At 40.9% G+C, this 17,497-nt stretch overlaps 1 protein-coding gene across 5 annotated transcripts in view; it reads left to right on the top strand.

The window, feature by feature from the left end:
* The window catches only part of Trrap (transformation/transcription domain associated protein), a 120,760-nt gene that overhangs the window by 78,829 nt on the left and 24,434 nt on the right, over positions 1 to 17,497 (top strand). For 4 of the 5 annotated variants that reach the window (XM_026404197.2, XM_026404196.2, XM_077802826.1 and 1 more), the window contains 11 exons: positions 2,275 to 2,454; positions 4,223 to 4,369; positions 5,513 to 5,632; positions 5,832 to 6,119; positions 6,266 to 6,403; positions 7,155 to 7,267; positions 7,664 to 7,799; positions 8,621 to 8,812; positions 15,329 to 15,524; positions 16,163 to 16,428; positions 16,914 to 17,014. In XM_026404197.2, coding sequence (XP_026259982.1) covers positions 2,275 to 2,454; positions 4,223 to 4,369; positions 5,513 to 5,632; positions 5,832 to 6,119; positions 6,266 to 6,403; positions 7,155 to 7,267; positions 7,664 to 7,799; positions 8,621 to 8,812; positions 15,329 to 15,524; positions 16,163 to 16,428; positions 16,914 to 17,014 — 1,877 coding nt within the window. Of the gene's footprint in view, positions 1 to 2,274; positions 2,455 to 4,222; positions 4,370 to 5,512; positions 5,633 to 5,831; positions 6,120 to 6,265; positions 6,404 to 7,154; positions 7,268 to 7,663; positions 7,800 to 8,620; positions 8,813 to 15,328; positions 15,558 to 16,162; positions 16,429 to 16,913; positions 17,015 to 17,497 lie in introns of all 5 variants that reach the window. The other variant, XM_026404191.2, reaches the window with a different exon arrangement.

The following is a 17,497-nucleotide window of genomic DNA, read 5'->3' as shown; positions in this document are numbered from 1 at the left end:
CATCTCCAACCTGAACCTGCTGTTAATTTCTAGGAAGAAACAAGGATTGAAGGTTGAGTGTTCATCTAAAATTTTTTTGGTAGATTTATACCCTTTATCAAAAAGTCGAATTACTGGGCACATTGGCACACATCTGTAATCCCAGCAGCTCAGGAAGCTGAGGCAGGAGGATTGCAAGTTTGGGGTCAACCCGGGCTACTTAGGTAGGTCCTGTCTCAAACAGTTTTAATAAGTGGAGATAGCACTGGGGATATACATCAGTGGTATGGTACCCATGGATTCCACCACACACAAACACACACAAAGTGAATAATAGTTCTTAATTTGTAGACAAAGATTTCTTTTTCTTCAAACATAAACATTTTATACATTTGTAAATATAAATGTTTCTCTGTGCCTTGAGAATTTAGCCATGTGTTGTGATTGTTAGCCCTCCTCATTCTGCAGTTAGGAAGGAAAGAGCAGCCTGATAGCCCCTTTGATTCTGAGTCTTTAGCACAAGGAGTTGGGTAGTAGGAGCAGTCGGGTATCGAATGGTCAGTGTATGAAGTCCAGATCTAGAGCAGGATTGGCATTGATTGCAGTGGCAGGCAAGTCAAGACATTCGTGGTGCTTTAGCAGGATCACAGCGAGACTTCCTGTTTGTTGGTCATGGGAGTCAGCTGTCCTCCTCTCTTGGGCTTATTCATCAACTTAAGGCACCAGCAACTTGGATCTCCTATAGCAGGTAACCAGTCCTCATCTGCATACCTAGAATGAATGAAACCATTTAATACAACTGAGAAAGAGGTCATTAGGTTCTATCTAATGCAAAGGAAAGGAATTATGGCATTGGATTCTCTTTGGTTGAAAGGAAGTTTTATCACTGCCAAATGCAGCATGGATTTGGAATTTTGCTAATGGCAACACAGTGAGCAAAGTTTCTTGCTTTGCCCCTCCTTCATTCTGGAGGTCTGTCAACTGCTGAGTAGGGACCAGACACTGGGCCTAGTAATAAAAATGCAAAGATGAATAAGACGTTGTGGACAGGTACACAAGAATTGATTAGAGGAAGGCTCAGCCAGGATCCCTGAGCCTTCCCCATGTCTGATCTGTCCCTGGAGGTACCAGTTCAAGGCCATGCTGCAGTCAGTTTCTTCACCCTCTACCCCTCCTCTGTTTCCTCTGTTGCTGTAAAATTGTTCTTAACAATTTTGTACTTGACATAAAACTGAGCCTCCAGGTTAGTTCTCATGTGCCCCAAGTGACTGTGCTGTTGCCTCCTTTTCCAGCCCCATCCTGCCCCTCGCTCCCTCCCCATTCGTCTCTAGTCAACTTGACCTTTCTTAGTCTTTCCACTTTTATTGGTCCTTTTAATAAAAATTATAAATTGATAAATTTATAATTGTACGTGTGGAGGACAGGATGATGTCCTAATTTCTGCATACAATGCAAAGTAAAATCCATCACTTCTAAGGAGCAACATTTTCTGTGGTGAGAAAATTTGAAATTTGCACACTCAACAACTTTGAAATATGTAATACTCTATTCTTAGCTGCATTCACCATGTGATGCAGATCTCAAGAAAACTCCCTGCCACTCTGGCACCCTCTGCTCTCTGTCAGTCTGCCTGTTCTTTGGCTGCATTATCCAGTGGGTATTTGGCCAGGCTTCTCTTTGCCTTTGACACTTCAGCTTCATGAGGATTTTGTTGCTATCTCTGAAGTAGATGAATGTCCAGGTCCTCTGTAGTACCCAGTGGGTGCTCAGTTAATTTGCAGATTGCAAGAGTGGTTTGGTCCTGTGCCACTTAAGCAGACATCCTGTGGTGAAGAGCATGAGGTGGTACTGTGTGGAGAATAGTCTTGGAAGTGCTAAGAGCAGGTGGGACGTGGTCTGAGTACAGAAGCAAGTAAGGAGTTCCATCACAGAGGTCTTGAGCATGGCCCTGGTGGGATTACAGTGATCCCAGGGGAGTGGAAGGAGATGGGCTTGAAAGGGTGGGTCTAGAGATGAGTTAGGAGATTCTATCCTGTAGTAGGTGACATTGGCAGGGCTTGTGGTTGGGATATGGGCAGTGAGAGACAACAAAAAGCAGACAGTGAAGCACAGGGCTTCTGGTTTCTATGTCTGGAAGAAGATGGAATCTGTCTAGTGTGGAAAAGGGGGAAGGGTGCTGAGCCGCCCTGGACCTGCTGATTTAGACCCCCACTAACCACATGCACCTGTTGAGATGACCAGGTATTAACCATGTGTCTACTTTAGGCTGATCTTCTTTTTCACAAACCCCTCCAGCTCCTCCTGGCGGTGTGTGAGAAGAGCACTCCCATTGGGACTAGCTGCCAGGGAGCTATGCTTCCATCCATAACCAACGTCATCAACCTGGCTGACAGCCATGACCGCGCCGCCTTCGCCATGGTCACGCATGTCAAGCAGGAGCCTCGGGAGCGAGAGAACAGCGAGTCCAAAGAGGAGGTGAGGCTCTGGATTCCACAGGCAGAATTCCTAATCCTACTGGGGAATTTGATAATGGAGAGAGCAGTATATTAAAAGTTTTCCACCCCAAAGCTCCAAATACGGTGCCTGACTACATTCAGTTAGATTAAAATTGAGAAACATCTTGTATTGCCATTCATTTTGGGATAGATCACTTTTTCATGAGCTGTTATACTGCTTAGAACAGAATGTTTCACTGTTGCGACTTCTTTCCCCATGTCAGCAGTGTGTTGCACTATAAAGCTGTACTTGGGGGAGTGGTACCTGCCATAAAGGAACCCTCCTCTAACTGGTCTCACCAGATGCCTGCTAAGAACCTTCCGGGTCTCTGCTTAACTTAGTCTTAGGATGGGCAGTGTGGAGCCTTTGGCTCCCCAGGAATCTCTCCACCAAGGCAGATGCTTTAGTCTTGATGGCTTTTGATCCTCCCTGGGGGAAGGACTGTCATGACATCAGACTTTTTTTCTGTACCAGGGATTGAACCCAGGAGCTTTTTATCACTGAACTACACCCTCAGCTCTTTTTATTTTTTATTTTCAAGACAGGGTCTTGCTAAGTTACTGAGGCCACCCTCAAACTTGGCCATCTTCCTGCCTCTGCTTCTGGAATTGCTGGGCTTGCAGGTGTGTGCCACCATGCCTGGCTGCAGGCAGGAGTTTTAGATGCTGCTTCCTTCAGGTTGTTGGCTTTTGGAAGCTCAGTCTGTGTGGAGTCTTAGAAGATAGTCACTCAGCAGTGAAGGGTTGAGCACTGACTTTCCATGCTCTAGAAAGAGGAGTTTCTTCCCCCTCCCCCAATGAAAGGAGGAGATATCCTACATTAACAAAGAAGAATTTAAAATTTTCTGCACTACTGCTAAACATGAGATCTTGGTGGTTTTCTCTTTCTTTGCTACAATCTTCTGTGTGAAATAAATTGTTATGGATTCTGTGTTCTCAAGGGCATATATCAAATTGTTGATCTATTGATTTATAGGAATAGTTTGATGATTGAGTGTTTCCAGAAGCTTCCCACAGAAATAAGGTCCATTCCTGTTTGGAACCGAGTCATAGAAAACATTGCACCAGGGGACGGATGTAGCTCAGTTGGTAGAGTGCTTGCCTCACATGCACAAGGCCCTGGGTTCAATCGCCAGTACCACCACCACCCCAAAAAAAAAAAAAAAAAAAAAATGCATTTTGAGAAATGATGGGTCATGACTCTTTTACTTTTTGAAGTTTGTACTATTTTATTTTGCCTTCTGTAACCTAAATACGAAAGCAAAATGGTGATTTTTTTCATAGTTGTTTTAAATTTTAGTAAATGAGGAAATTGCTAGCTGTTTCATTCCTAGATGCCTTGAGAGAAAGAAAAGGACTTGTTAATCTGGATTTTGTTTATTTCAAAATTTAAGATTATTTAAGTGTAAATCTAGTATTCCTTATCTGAAGAGCTTGGGACAGAAGTGTTTCAGATTTTGGAGATTTGGAGATGTTGAAATAGTTAAATAAACTTCACCATGGTTGTGCATCCTTAAATCCAAAATTCTAAAATCTTACATGCTTCAAAATCCCAAACTTTGTGCTAAAAAAATTTTTGAATTTTGGAGCACTTTAGATTTTAGAATTTCTGATTAGGGATTCTTAGCCGTACTTGCAAATTTCTAGGAAACTAGTACAAATTTTACTTGCCAAAAGTGTGGCTAGGCATTGTGTTTGTTGCTTTTTAATTCTTTGGCTTTTTGGCTTTGCTTGTTTTTGTTTTTTAGGATGTAGAAATAGATATTGAGCTAGCTCCTGGGGATCAGACCAGCACACCCAAAACCAAAGAACTTTCTGAAAAGGACATTGGAAACCAGCTGCACATGTTAACCAACAGACATGACAAATTTCTTGATACGCTTCGTGAAGTGAAGGTCTGTATGTGAGTTTAGGAGGGAAGTTATTTTTCCCTCCTGAATATATTGAAACCTAAATCAGGGTTATCTCATTGCAGTATAAATTTTAATTTTCTTCCCTATCTCAACTGAAACTTTTATAGTGCAGTGAGACTCCAAAACAGATATCTAATATAAATATTTGAGAAAGGAGTTATAGTATCTTATGGGGGACAAAAAAAAAGAGGTAATTTCTCCACTACTCTTCCTTGGAAGAAATGGTAAAAAGAATTACTAAGAGTATGCGGATGGCATAGTGTTGAATTATTTCCATGTGCTATGGAAGAATAGCCAGGCATGGTGGTGCATGTCTGTAATCCCAGCAACTTGAGTTGTTGAGGCAGGAGGATCATAAGTTCAAAGCCAGCCTCAGCAACTTTGAAGTTCTAAGAAACTTAGCAAGACCCTGTCTCAAAATAAAATTAAAACAAAAAAATGTGGCTCCATGGTTAAGTGCCCCTGGGTTCAATCCCTGGTACCAAAAAAAAAAAAAAAAAAAAAAGGAAAAAGAAAGAAAAACTAGATAATATGGTAAATCAAGTTTCCTCTGTGAGGTCAGGGACCCCAAATGGATCTTCATTTTGAGATTTACCCAAATAAAAAAGTCTGGCTTCCGCACACTTTGCAGTCAGCCATGGGCATGATCGTTTTCATGTAATAAAGGAAGCTGTCAAGGCCCCCTACCCCACGTCACATTCATTTCAGGACCTATGTAAAGAAAAACCACAAATTATGTACCATAAATAATTTTTATGTAAATTTTTTTTTAACTGATCCTGAATTTCTGCATTAAATCAATCCTCAAACTTGTGTCTGACACCATTGTTGTCTAAGATGAGCATAAAATGCTTGGTCTTATGTTGGATAGAGCAGGGAGCAGAGCATCCTTACATATGTAAATGACACTCTCATCATAGGTTAGTCACCTTTATAGTCCCCTGTTCTGATACCACTGCCAGAAAGGACTGTCTGTCCATGTCCCCAAACCCAGAGGCCTTCTGTGGTGATAGGTACCACATGGAAACTGACATACTAGTTGCTTTGGCATGACTGGTGTCTTCTGAGCACAGATGCAGGAATCCTGGACCACAGCCATCTAAGCTTGTTCTTTTCTGTCCCCAGACCGGAGCACTGCTCAGTGCCTTTGTACAATTATGCCACATTTCTACAACACTGGCAGAGAAGACCTGGGTCCAACTTTTTCCCAGATTGTGGAAAATCCTCTCTGATAGACAGCAGCATGTGAGTATATTTTTTAAAATCCTCTTTTGTAAAAGTGTAGTTTTAGTTCTTGATAAGCATTCATGAAAGAATACAGTCTTTTAAATTTTAGAGAATGAGGAAATTGCTAGCTGTTTCATTCCTAGGTGCCTTGAGAGAAAGAAAAGGACTTGCCAGTTTTTTAAACAAAGATCTAAAACAGCATGTGCTTGGGTTCCAGGCCCTTGCAGGTGAGATAAGCCCATTCCTGTGCAGTGGCAGTCACCAGGTACAGCGGGACTGTCAGCCCAGCGCGTTGAACTGCTTCGTGGAAGCCATGTCCCAGTGCGTCCCCCCGATCCCCATCAGACCCTGTGTTCTGAAGTACCTGGGGAAGACCCACAACCTCTGGTTCCGCTCCACACTGATGCTGGAGCACCAGGCCTTTGAAAAGGGTCTGAGCCTGCAGATTAAGCCAAAGCAGACTACGGAGTTCTATGAGCAAGAGAGCATAACGCCGCCTCAGCAGGTAAGGACCTGCCTTGCTTTGTTAATTCTTGTCAGTGATGTCAGGCTTTCAGTAAGTACATCTCCCAAGAGACTTTGAGTACCATGAAGTCCCTTTATTGGAAAAAAGTCTGTCACGAGCACTTAGAAACTGTGATCTGCTTTCAGGAGATATTGGACTCTCTTGCCGAACTTTATTCTCTGCTACAAGAGGAAGATATGTGGGCTGGTCTATGGCAGAAGCGTTGCAAATATTCAGAGACAGCAACTGCCATTGCTTATGAGCAGCACGGATTCTTTGAACAGGTAGCTACTGTTGGATGAAATGCCTGGATGCGTGATTGCAAAGAGGTCATTTCTAGGGGTTCTCAAGTTAGAATTCCCATTGGAACAAGAAGTTTACTGTTTTATTTGAAGTATTCAAATCCTGTACATAGAAATCTTTCAACTGAAGTCTCAAGAGGAACCTACATATATGACACACATTTTGTTTTATCTTACTGCTTTGGTATTGGGGATTGCACCCAGAGTTGCTCTACCACTGAGCTACATCCCTAGACCTTTTTATTTTTATTTTGAGACAAGTGTCACTAAGTTGTTGAGACTGGCCTCAAGCTTTTGATTCTCCTGCCTCATCCTCTCAAGTAGCTGGGATGACGAGCCATGGCCCCTGTGCCCAGGTGACATAACCATAAAGCACAGTCCTGATGCTGATGTGGGTGCTTTTTATCTGCTAGAAGGTGGATTGCTTTTAGTGCTAAAATTTCAGTCCTGAGGTTTGTCCTGTGGCAAGGGGCATGATCACAATCTGAGTGCTGTATAGGACACCAAGGCACAGAAACTCAAAAGTGCAGGCACTGCCTTGTGGCTGCAGTTACTAAAGGTCAGAGACTTAGTTCCAGGCGTGGATGGCCTCCCCTCCCTTCTGTGCAGGGGCCACCCTACCTGCTTCCTCTCCTGCTGACTCCTGTTCTATCTGAATAGTGAGTTGGGGGCATGACATCACGTGATCTTGGTCTTAAACACTGGTAAAAAAAAAGCATTATTGGCCTTTTAGGCACAAGAATCCTATGAAAAGGCAATGGATAAGGCCAAAAAAGAACATGAGAGGAGTAACGCATCCCCTGCCATTTTCCCTGAGTACCAGCTCTGGGAAGACCACTGGATTCGGTAAGCTGAACACAGGATTTGGTATAGTCAAGGGCTGGTTAAACAAAAAAAGGGAAAAAATCTGAGAGTTCCTTATAATGAGTGTTTTTTATAAAACCAAAATCCAAAAACAGTGTATAAAATCTTGAGTAATTAAATGGGCTAATGGAAAAACAATGAATTACTCCTGCCTCCTGTGTCCCTGGCTCTGGGCTCTTGGCAGCATGGTTGTCGCTCTTGGTGACCGTAGATAGGGAGTTCACCCTGTAGAGCTGCCGGACATCCTGCAGCAGTCTGTCCCACATGGTGCTGCATTTTGTTTGTAGTGAAAATATGCTACTGAAAATCCTGTCCTGTCTTTGCAACGCACCAGTGCTCTGGTGACTGAGCTCTGGCTTTCACACTCCTGTCCTTTAGGTGTTCCAAGGAACTGAACCAGTGGGAAGCCTTGACCGAGTACGGCCAGTCCAAAGGCCACATAAACCCCTACCTCGTCTTGGAGTGTGCATGGCGGGTGTCCAACTGGACCGCCATGAAGGAGGCGCTGGTGCAGGTGAGCTGTCCTCCCATCCCCCTGGCTGTGATGTCGGTGAGGACTAGGCCACTGGGCTTCCTTCACTGGAAGGAAGCTTATGCCCTCCTACAGGTTTCTCTTCAAGTAGTCTGAGCTGGGTGATTTGGCAAATGAAAGATATAGCTCTTGGGAAAGAAATATTCCTCTTGGTTTTTTCCCCCTAAATTTGAATGAAATTATGAACTAAATATTAGTTCATTATTCTGTTATGAGTGTCAGATGTGGAGTCCTCGATCTCCACAGAGACTGAAAGAACAGATTGGATGGTGTTGGCAGAAACACTAGAACTGACTGACAGAGATGAGAGGGTGAGCTGGGCCAGCCCAGGACGGGGTGTGTTTGCTGTTGTCCATCAGGCAATTGAGTGAAATGGTCTCCTATTCAAAATCTGTTGTGTATGATGGAATTTATAAATGTGTAGTGTTATCTGAGATTGAGTCATGAACTTGGTTGGGTTGCACTTTTTTTTTTTTTTTAAACTAAATTGACTTCATTCTGAGAAATTTAGTGGACAATGGGAGAAGCTATACAGAATATAGCTCCTTTTTTCCTACTAGGAAGCTTCTGTGGTATACTTTTATAGCTAGAGAGATTGGCCACTCATTGGAATTCAGGAAAGGAGAGTATCCAGAAAGGTAGTTTAAATGAATGACTTCTGTAAAGAAATTATAGTTTTCCTTATAAGCAAATTTCTGTTTATTACTTTGCATAATTAGCCACAAGAAAGTGAGCTTTTTCCTGTTTCTTTATATTTAGGAGAAGACTACCCATCACTGTCTCTGTAATTTCTTTAACTATAGGTAGAAGTAAGTTGCCCAAAAGAGATGGCTTGGAAAGTCAACATGTATCGAGGGTACCTGGCCATCTGCCACCCTGAGGAGCAGCAGCTCAGCTTCATTGAGCGCCTAGTGGAAATGGCCAGCAGCTTAGCCATTCGTGAGTGGCGGCGGCTGCCCCACGTGGTATCCCACGTGCACACGCCCCTTCTGCAGGTGAGTGCAATGAGTGCTGCCCTCTGTGCACGGCCTCAGGGCCACCATAGCAGGGCAGCTGGGCCCAAGCTGAAGCCTGAGCTGATGGCAGAGGAAGCTCCTTCTCTTCTTGTTTTCCACTTAAACTCATCCTTAGGTTCAAAAACTCGAGGAGGGCGGGAAATACTGCTTCTCATTTGGGAATTTCTGGAGGAGCTAAGGTCCTAGTAACTGAAGATGTTCTCACAAATGAGTGTGATGATTTTTGATTTTTTACTTTAGAAATTTTCTTTGGTGCCCCCTTGTACTATCATGGGTGTGATACGACTGTTAGGCCCCCAAAGGTCCCAACTTGAGACTCATAACTGCTGTTCAGTGGCCATGCCTGACTCTCTTCCTGACACTCTGTGTGTCATCTGCGCCACACCAGCGACCGTTCATCTTCTCAAATCTCAGGGTGTCCCCTGCATAACACACACACACACACACACACACACACACACACACACACAGCGTGCGCATCCCCGGGCCTTTGCCATCCTTTGTCCCCTGGTGCCTGGCACAGAGCGGCTACTGGTGTTACTGTATTACCACCCAAGTGAAATGAGGCTGATGTTACAGCAGTAATTCCGCAGGGTCTCACTTTTATTTCTCTTAAAAGAGGAGTTTTGAAACTTATCTGATACATTGATTTTTATCATAATGTGTAGATTGGTCTGCTTTCTGTTACTGAAAACACAACACCACCCTGGGAGGTAATAAAGAAATGAGGTTTATTTTGTTCATATTTCTGGATGTCCATATTGAGGGACCACATATTTTGATGGGGTTCTTGCTGGCAGAGTCCTGATGTGGTGTGGATCATCAGATGATTATAGTGTGCAAGTGTGCACCTGTATTCACTTATGGGGTTCCACCTGATGACCCTTTCTAATCCCAGTCTCCTCCCAAAGACCCTACCCCACAGTGCTGTAGTAATTTGAATTTTTGCCCTCTTGATACCTCACATTGGGGATTAAATTTCCAACATGAGTTTTGCGGGGAAACAAACCATATTCATACCATAGTAGTGTAGTTGCTTATAAAAGCAACTTATGGCTATAAAAGCCATAGCATATTTTCCTGTCTTCATCACAGTGGGCCAGAAAGTTAGTGAAATAATTGTTTGTTTTGATGTTTTTGCTTTTTGAAACTGTACCCTAAAGTAATATTGATTTCGCAAATATTTAGTACTTTTAATCTAGATCATTAAAATATCTTAAAGCTTCTTATTAAGAGTAGACTTTCCTATAAAAGTGCAAAAGTGTGTCGCCTGTTTGTATAGCTGTTAGGAAAAAGTTATTTTTGTATAAAAACAGAGGAAAAGGTTGCATTTATAAGCTATTAATTGTGCAGATACATACAAGTATCATTTTTGAATAAGCTGATTATGAATAAATAGGAATTATTATGCAGTTTATATATATTTAAAGCATGAAGTATAAGTACAGAATTTCAGACATAATCCTGACTCAAGTATAATGTAAGTATAATTAAAAGCAGTTTTATTTCTTTTTTACTGCTTAGCTTATGGTTAATAACCTAAGCATTTGTAAATTAGTTTGGTTATGGATAAATGTGACTTCCTTTTTCCAGATGGTTCCTACCTGCAGTAGCACTGCTAACCAACCTAATGAAGAAATCTAAAAGAAAACTTCCTTTTAAAAGGAAGCCATTTAACAGCACTTCATCTTTTTAATCATTTTGATTTAAAAAAAAATTCTTTTTTGCTGTACTGGGGATTAAACCCAGGGATGCGCTATTACTGAGCTGCATCTCCAGCCCCTTTAATTGTTTGTTTTGAGACAGGGTCTCACTGAGTTGCCGAGGTTGACCTGAAACTTGTGATCTTCCTGCTTCAGCCTTTTTTAAAATGACCAATAATAATTGTATATATTTTATATTTATGGGTGTGATGTTTTGGTATGTTAGCAGTGTGGAAGTGATTGATTGTATCAGTTAACAAATCCATTACCTCGCATACTTATGGTGTCTGTGGTAAAACTTTTTATAATTCATTATTATTTATCATAGTTGCCCTTTTGTGCAGTAGTTCAGTGCAGCTTATTTTTCCTGACAGAAAATTTCCAACTAAAATTTTCTACCCTTGGATCAACCTCTCCCATCTCCTCTTGCAGCTTCTGATAACCACTGCTCTGTTTTCTATGAATTTGACTTTTTTGGATTCTGCTTGTAAGTGAAGTAATAAAATCAGCATTTTTCACAATATCCAAGATAGGGAATCAACCTAAATGTCTATCAAAAGATGACTAAAGAAAATGTGGTATTTATATGCAGTGGCTGTCATGAATAATGCTGCAGTCAAAACGAGAGGGCAGATGTGTCATTGACATTGATTTCAGTCCTGTAGCTGAATATCCTGCAGTGGGATTGCTGGATCATATGGTAATCCTGCTTTTAGATTCCACAGAACCTCCAATTTTTTTTCTTGTAATGACTATATTAATTTATATGAGCACCATCAACAATGCATAAGGCTTTCCTTTTCTCAGCATTCTCACCAACACTTGTTATCAACTTTTAGATCATAGCCATTCTAATAAGTGTGAGGTAATAACCCACTGTGGTCTTGATTTGTATTTTCCTGATGATTAATGATGATGAGCACTTTTTTTTTTTTTTTTCATATATTGGCCACTTATATAGCTTCTTTTGAGAAATATCTACTTGGGTCCTTTTTACTACTCTTTGTTTAAAGGTAAATTTCTATAGAACTTGAGAAAAGGAAAATGAAGAAACGAGAGAGAAATATTTCCTTAAAAAAAGGTAAATGATGTACATACCTTTTTTCCAGACATTCAAATATTAAAAGCAATTACTAAGTTTTTAAAAAAACTTTATGGTGTTTTACACTGTTTTAAAATACATATTTGGAATTATGGCTTGTAGTGGGACCCCTCCACCCTTTCCTACTCTATGAAAAGAAAATCTCCAAAGAAACAGTCTTGGTGCTCTTATTCAGTACTATCTTTCATGCTGATTTGTGGACCCCAGAGTTTTGCTAGAGATTTCAGATGATGGCCTATTCCATTGGCATACTGGAAACACCAGTTTTCCTGGATCAAACATTAAGCAAAAGATTTGCAGCAACCCAAGGAGCATTACTTATTAAAGAAAAAATTTATTTCAGAAAGAATAGCAAGCTGTATACCATTTTAGTTTTCCTCTTCCTATTTTCCCTTTTCCAAATCCTGCAGTTGATATCAAAACCCAGTTTTTGGCCCAGCAGCCAACTATGGAGAGCAGAACAGATTTATAAACCCCCAAACATCCTGGTCCCAGAGAATTAGAACTGTTTGACCAGTATTGAAGCTTTCTAGCAAGCCCTATTCATAGGTTTTGTCTCTTATTTGACTTGACTTAGGGAAAAGTCATTTCCACATGCATTTGTCAGAAATAATTAGCAGCAGTTGTTTAACACCAAAGCTGCCTGAAGCAGCAATATTAGCTGACACACGAGAGACTAGAACAGGTAAAGGTAAGGTATCAATAAAGAATATCTTAAAAGTTCTACCTTTTCCTCAGAATCTTGAGGGCCATGCACAGCCTGTGTACGTGTTCAGGAAAAACCTGAGGAGTCCCTGAGTGTTCACCTCTTGTTTCTCACCTTCCTATGCACAAGCAGGAAGTGAAAGCTAAGGCAGAGTTGTAGGCTCCCTAGCTGAGTATTGATGGCATGTGCCAACAGGCACACAAAGCCCCACAGCACAGGCTATGTGACATTGTGGTTCAGGTATTGAATTTCTGTTTAATCATTAGCTGACCATTAAGTTAACTGAGTAGAGACTTCAGTGGTTATAGTCTTCAAATAATTTAGATTTTATAAAATTAGTTTAGAAAAGTTATTTAACAAATAGCAACAATAACAATGGGGAAAAAAAGGAAAAAAACCTCGGAGGAAAGACATAATTTCCGGAACTGGCATATTTTTTTTTTTTTTTTTAGTTATTGGCCGACACAACATCTTTGTTGGTATGTGGTGCTGAGGATCGAACCCGGGCCGCACGCATGCCAGGCGAGCGGGCTACCGCTTGAGCCACATCCCCAGCCCCAAGAACTGGCATATTATAATATTCAGAATGTCCAATTTTAAAAATAATTTAGACATGAAAAGAAAATATGTCCCATATTCAAGAAAGAAAAGCAATCAGTATAAATTGTCTTCAAAGAAAACCCAGATGTTGAGCTTAACAGACATTAACTGTAAACCAACTCTTGTAATCATGTTCAAAAACTAACGAAATTGTATGTAAAGACAATACAAGAATGATGCCTCACCAAATAGAGAATATTAGAAAACAGAAATTATTTTTTTAAAGGGAACCAAATAAACATTGCAGAGCTTAAAATTTATATTGAAATGAAAAAAAATTCACTAGAAGGGCTTCAGAACAGCTATCAGTAAGCAGAGACAAGGATCAGCAAACTTGAAAATAGGTTAGTTAACATTATATAGTCAAAGAAACAAAGCAAGAACAATGAGGTGAATGAACAGAGCCCAGGGACCTGGGGACCACTCAGGTATACCAACATATCCCAAAAGTAGATTGAAAGAAAAGGGCAGAAAGAATTTTTGAAAAAAATAGTGGCCAAAAATTTACCCAAATCTGATGGAATTAATAAACCAATTCCATTTATAATAAGGTCAAAAGGAATGAAATATTTAGGAGTAAATTTAAACTTTTGCTTCAATGGACAACATCAAAGTAAAAAGTAAAAAATAAAACTTATGCAGAATGGGAGAAAATGTAGATTTTAGCCCCAATAAGGAAATTTTATCCAGAATATATAAAGAACTCTTATAAAATCAACAAAGAACATATACAAATAACCATTAAGCCTTGGAAATGCAAATTAAAACAATAACAAGATACCATTTCATACCTACTAGGTTGAATAGAATTAAAAGGACAACACATTGATGAGAATGTAGAGAAATTGGAATCCTTACAGTGCTGGTGGTACTGTAAAATAATGTGACTTTTTTGCAAACAGTCTGCCAGCTCAAGGTATTAAACATGGAGTTACCTTATAATCCTGCACTTCTACTCATAGGTGTATATCTAAGAGAAATAAAAGCATGACCACAAATATTGCCCAGGATTGTTGATTGAAGCATTCATGATAGCCCAAATGTGGTACATCCATATAATGAAATAATCCAGCTATCAGAAGGAATGAAGTACTGATAACTTACAGCATGGGCGAACCTTGAAAGCATTATGCTAAGTGAAGAAACCAGACATATTGTATGATTCCACTTATATGAAATACCCAGAATAGGCAGATCTATAGAGATAGAAAGTAAATTGTGATTTGAGGGGCTGGGGAGGGAGAATGGAGAATGCTAATGGATATAGAGTTTCTTTGGAGAGTGATATTAATGTTCTCTCATTAGCTAATGGTGATGTTTGTACAACCCTGGGAATATGCTACAAAATAATGAATTGCATACTTTAAAGGGTGAACTTAATGGTATTTTAACTACATCTTAGTAAAGCTTTTATAAAACAGCCTATTGACCTATGTTTTAGTAAGCTTTGATTCTTTATTGTGGCAAGGCAGGACTTAAGGAAGGTTCTGGAAATCTGAATGTTCTAAACTAAACTTGAAATGTAGATAAAAAACACAAGTTCTTCAAGGCAATTTTGAAAAGAGCAAACAAGATTCAGAATACTGAACTACATGCTGTGAGAGATCCGCAAAACTAATAGATTCTTCCTCAAAGGAGCCTCTCATCTGAGGGATGTCTCTAAATAAAAAAGTAAAAGGGCAAAGGATATAGCTCAGTGGGAAAGTCCCCCTTGGTTCAATCCCAGTACAAAGACTAGTAATGAGATTTGGGGAAGGAGAAATCCATGTGGACCATAAGAGAAGAGGGAAGGGGGCGGTGGAGATGGAATTTGATGGGTATGTTTGGATAGGCTCAGAATTGTGGCCAGAGTGCTACAGATAAGGGGAGGGCCTCAGAAGTTTGGGGCCAGCAACACTCCTGAGGTTTAGGATGGAAAACTGGATAGACTTTGAAGGGATGTGGCAAACTTGTACTTTTCTGCCTAGAGAGATCTTAAGAACCATGTTTTAGATCTTTGGGGATTTGAATCCAAAGTTGGTGAAGAAGGGCCTGCAGGCAGGGGAGGTGGGATTGCTCTGCATTGGTAGATAGAGCCAAATGAAGTGGGCAGCCAAAGGGCATTGAAAAGTGGAAGAGAGGTTTAGGAACCCCTCGACAGCAAGGCGTCTTGTCTGCGCCTCCGTTCTCCCAATCTCCTATCATGGGGAGTCTTAAGCAGGTCAATGTTTGGATGAAGACTAAATTGAGTGTGGAATCTCTGGTGCCTGTGTGAGGTGCTTCCCTTGGTGATGGTGTCAGGAGGTGTTCCCGGTGGTCAGACTCTTGATTGACTCAGTGGTTTGGTTTTCTCCTTGGTTGTTAGGAGTGCTTACTGAGGAATGTCTTATTTTGGTTGTTGTTAGGCAGCCCAGCAAATCATTGAGCTTCAGGAGGCTGCACAGATCAATGCAGGTTTGCAGCCAACCAACCTCGGGAGGAACAACAGCCTGCACGACATGAAGACCGTGGTGAAGACCTGGAGGAACCGGCTGCCCATCGTGTCTGACGACTTGTCCCACTGGAGCAGCATCTTCATGTGGAGGCAGCACCATTACCAGGGTAAACCGACCTGGTCCGGCATGCATTCATCATGTAATTTTCCAGATGCCCCGCTGTGCTGGTTTCATGTCTTTGTTTTGTTTGGTTTTTTTCCCTTTTCCAGATTTTCTGTATTGGAATGGGTAAGACAGGTAGTGGTGGTAATAGTGAGGGTAGATGAAGGTAGGAAGGATGGTGGGACTTTTTTTGTTGTTTGTCTTTTCCTACCTGTTCCATTTTTCTAGTTAGAAGAGAATTGCTGCTGGACGCTGCCTGTTGCACCAGCGGGGCAAGCAGGGGCACCGTGCTTCAGTGATGGCACTCTGTCTCAGTGCCCCTGCCAGGCACGGCTGCTCTCAGCTGGCTCTGTTGAGCCATCTGGTTCTCCTGGTCCCCAGCTTACCACCCAAACCTGCCACCCACATGTTTTTAGGACAAACTTTGTGATTTCATGATTTGTTATCTAACACAGCAACACTCAACTCTGTAGCACCTTTCATGACTTACTTGCGATACAAGGAAATGCAACAAGGGTTTATCACAGAGCTTCTTGTTTTCATAACCATGTTTGTGTGTTTTCATTTTTTATTTAAGCCTTATTGTGTAATACTTTGAAAAATGTTTGACAGGGACTGATAATTCATTTCTTTGCTCTTTAGCTATTGTAACTGCATACGAAAATAGTTCCCAGCATGATCCAAGTTCAAATAATGCTATGCTTGGGGTTCACGCGTCAGCTTCAGCAATCATCCAGTATGGAAAAATTGCTCGAAAACAAGGACTGGTCAACGTAGCACTGGACATATTAAGTCGTATTCACACTATTCCCACTGTTCCTATTGTGGATTGCTTCCAGAAGATTCGACAGCAAGTTAAATGCTATCTTCAGCTGGCAGGAGTGATGGGCAAAAATGAGTGCATGCAGGTAGGGTTCCAAGGGATACTGTCCCTCCCGTCGAGGAGGTTCAGGTGAAGGCTCCTGGGTCAGATAATAAGGAGAAGGATTAGAGTTTACAAGTAGCCTTAATAGTGGGAGACAATCCTTCCAAAACAAGAAATTGAAGGAAAAACACTTGAGTATTTGAGTTACATTTACGTTCTTGATTATGTCGTATGCTTAGTGTGTTTAAGGAAAGAAGAAAAACTATAGAATTATGAACTACTATAAGGGCATGAGTTAGATTTTTGGCTATGTTGAGAAGAATACCCTTAAATGTCTAAGTTTGGCTTTTCGTGAGTCAGTGTAAATACTACTTATCAATCAAAATATTCTCGGTAGACATTCTCAATCCACTCTTGTCAATGGCTTTTAAGACTTATTACCTGGATAAATACTTTCATGACATTTTTATATTATCTAGAATTTCAAGAGCTTCTTTTCAACTTGTTTCGTTTTCTTTTTTAAAATAGGGCCTTGAAGTTATTGAATCTACAAACTTAAAATACTTCACAAAAGAGATGACAGCTGAATTTTATGCACTGAAGGGAATGTTCTTGGCTCAGATCAACAAGTATGTATCTTATATTGGAATAGGGTAATAGGAAAGCCCTCCAAAGCAAATATTTACAACTTAATGCCAGTGGGAAATGCAAACTAGAAGTTGATCTGATTTCATGACAGTTGTTTGGTATGATTTTTTGGGGGGTGGTATACCTCTGCACAGATGTAACTTGCAGCGGATTGATAAGCCCGTTCAATGTGTAGAACTAAAAAGTTTATTAAAGATGAGCTGCTGATCACAGAACTGCTGATAACAGGGGGTCATTTTGATACTTACTTAGCCTGCCAGGTTAGAACAGAATTGGCTCTTTTCATAGGAATGATTCTTGATTTAGAGTAGAAGTCATTCAGTAATGGCCAGTAAGCCAAATCCATACAGTAGACAGGTTTTGGAAATTAAGTTGTATAGGAGCACTTCCATACCCACTGACCATTCTATAACTGCTTTCACCCTGTGGCTGCAGAATTGAGTATGTTGTAGAAATTGTATGGT

This window comes from Urocitellus parryii, chromosome 9 (assembly GCF_045843805.1).
Source record: "Urocitellus parryii isolate mUroPar1 chromosome 9, mUroPar1.hap1, whole genome shotgun sequence".
NCBI classification, from domain to species: domain Eukaryota; kingdom Metazoa; phylum Chordata; class Mammalia; order Rodentia; family Sciuridae; genus Urocitellus; species Urocitellus parryii.
Note: the sequence above shows the minus strand (reverse complement) of the source record. Positions and strands in the feature narration are given on the sequence as shown.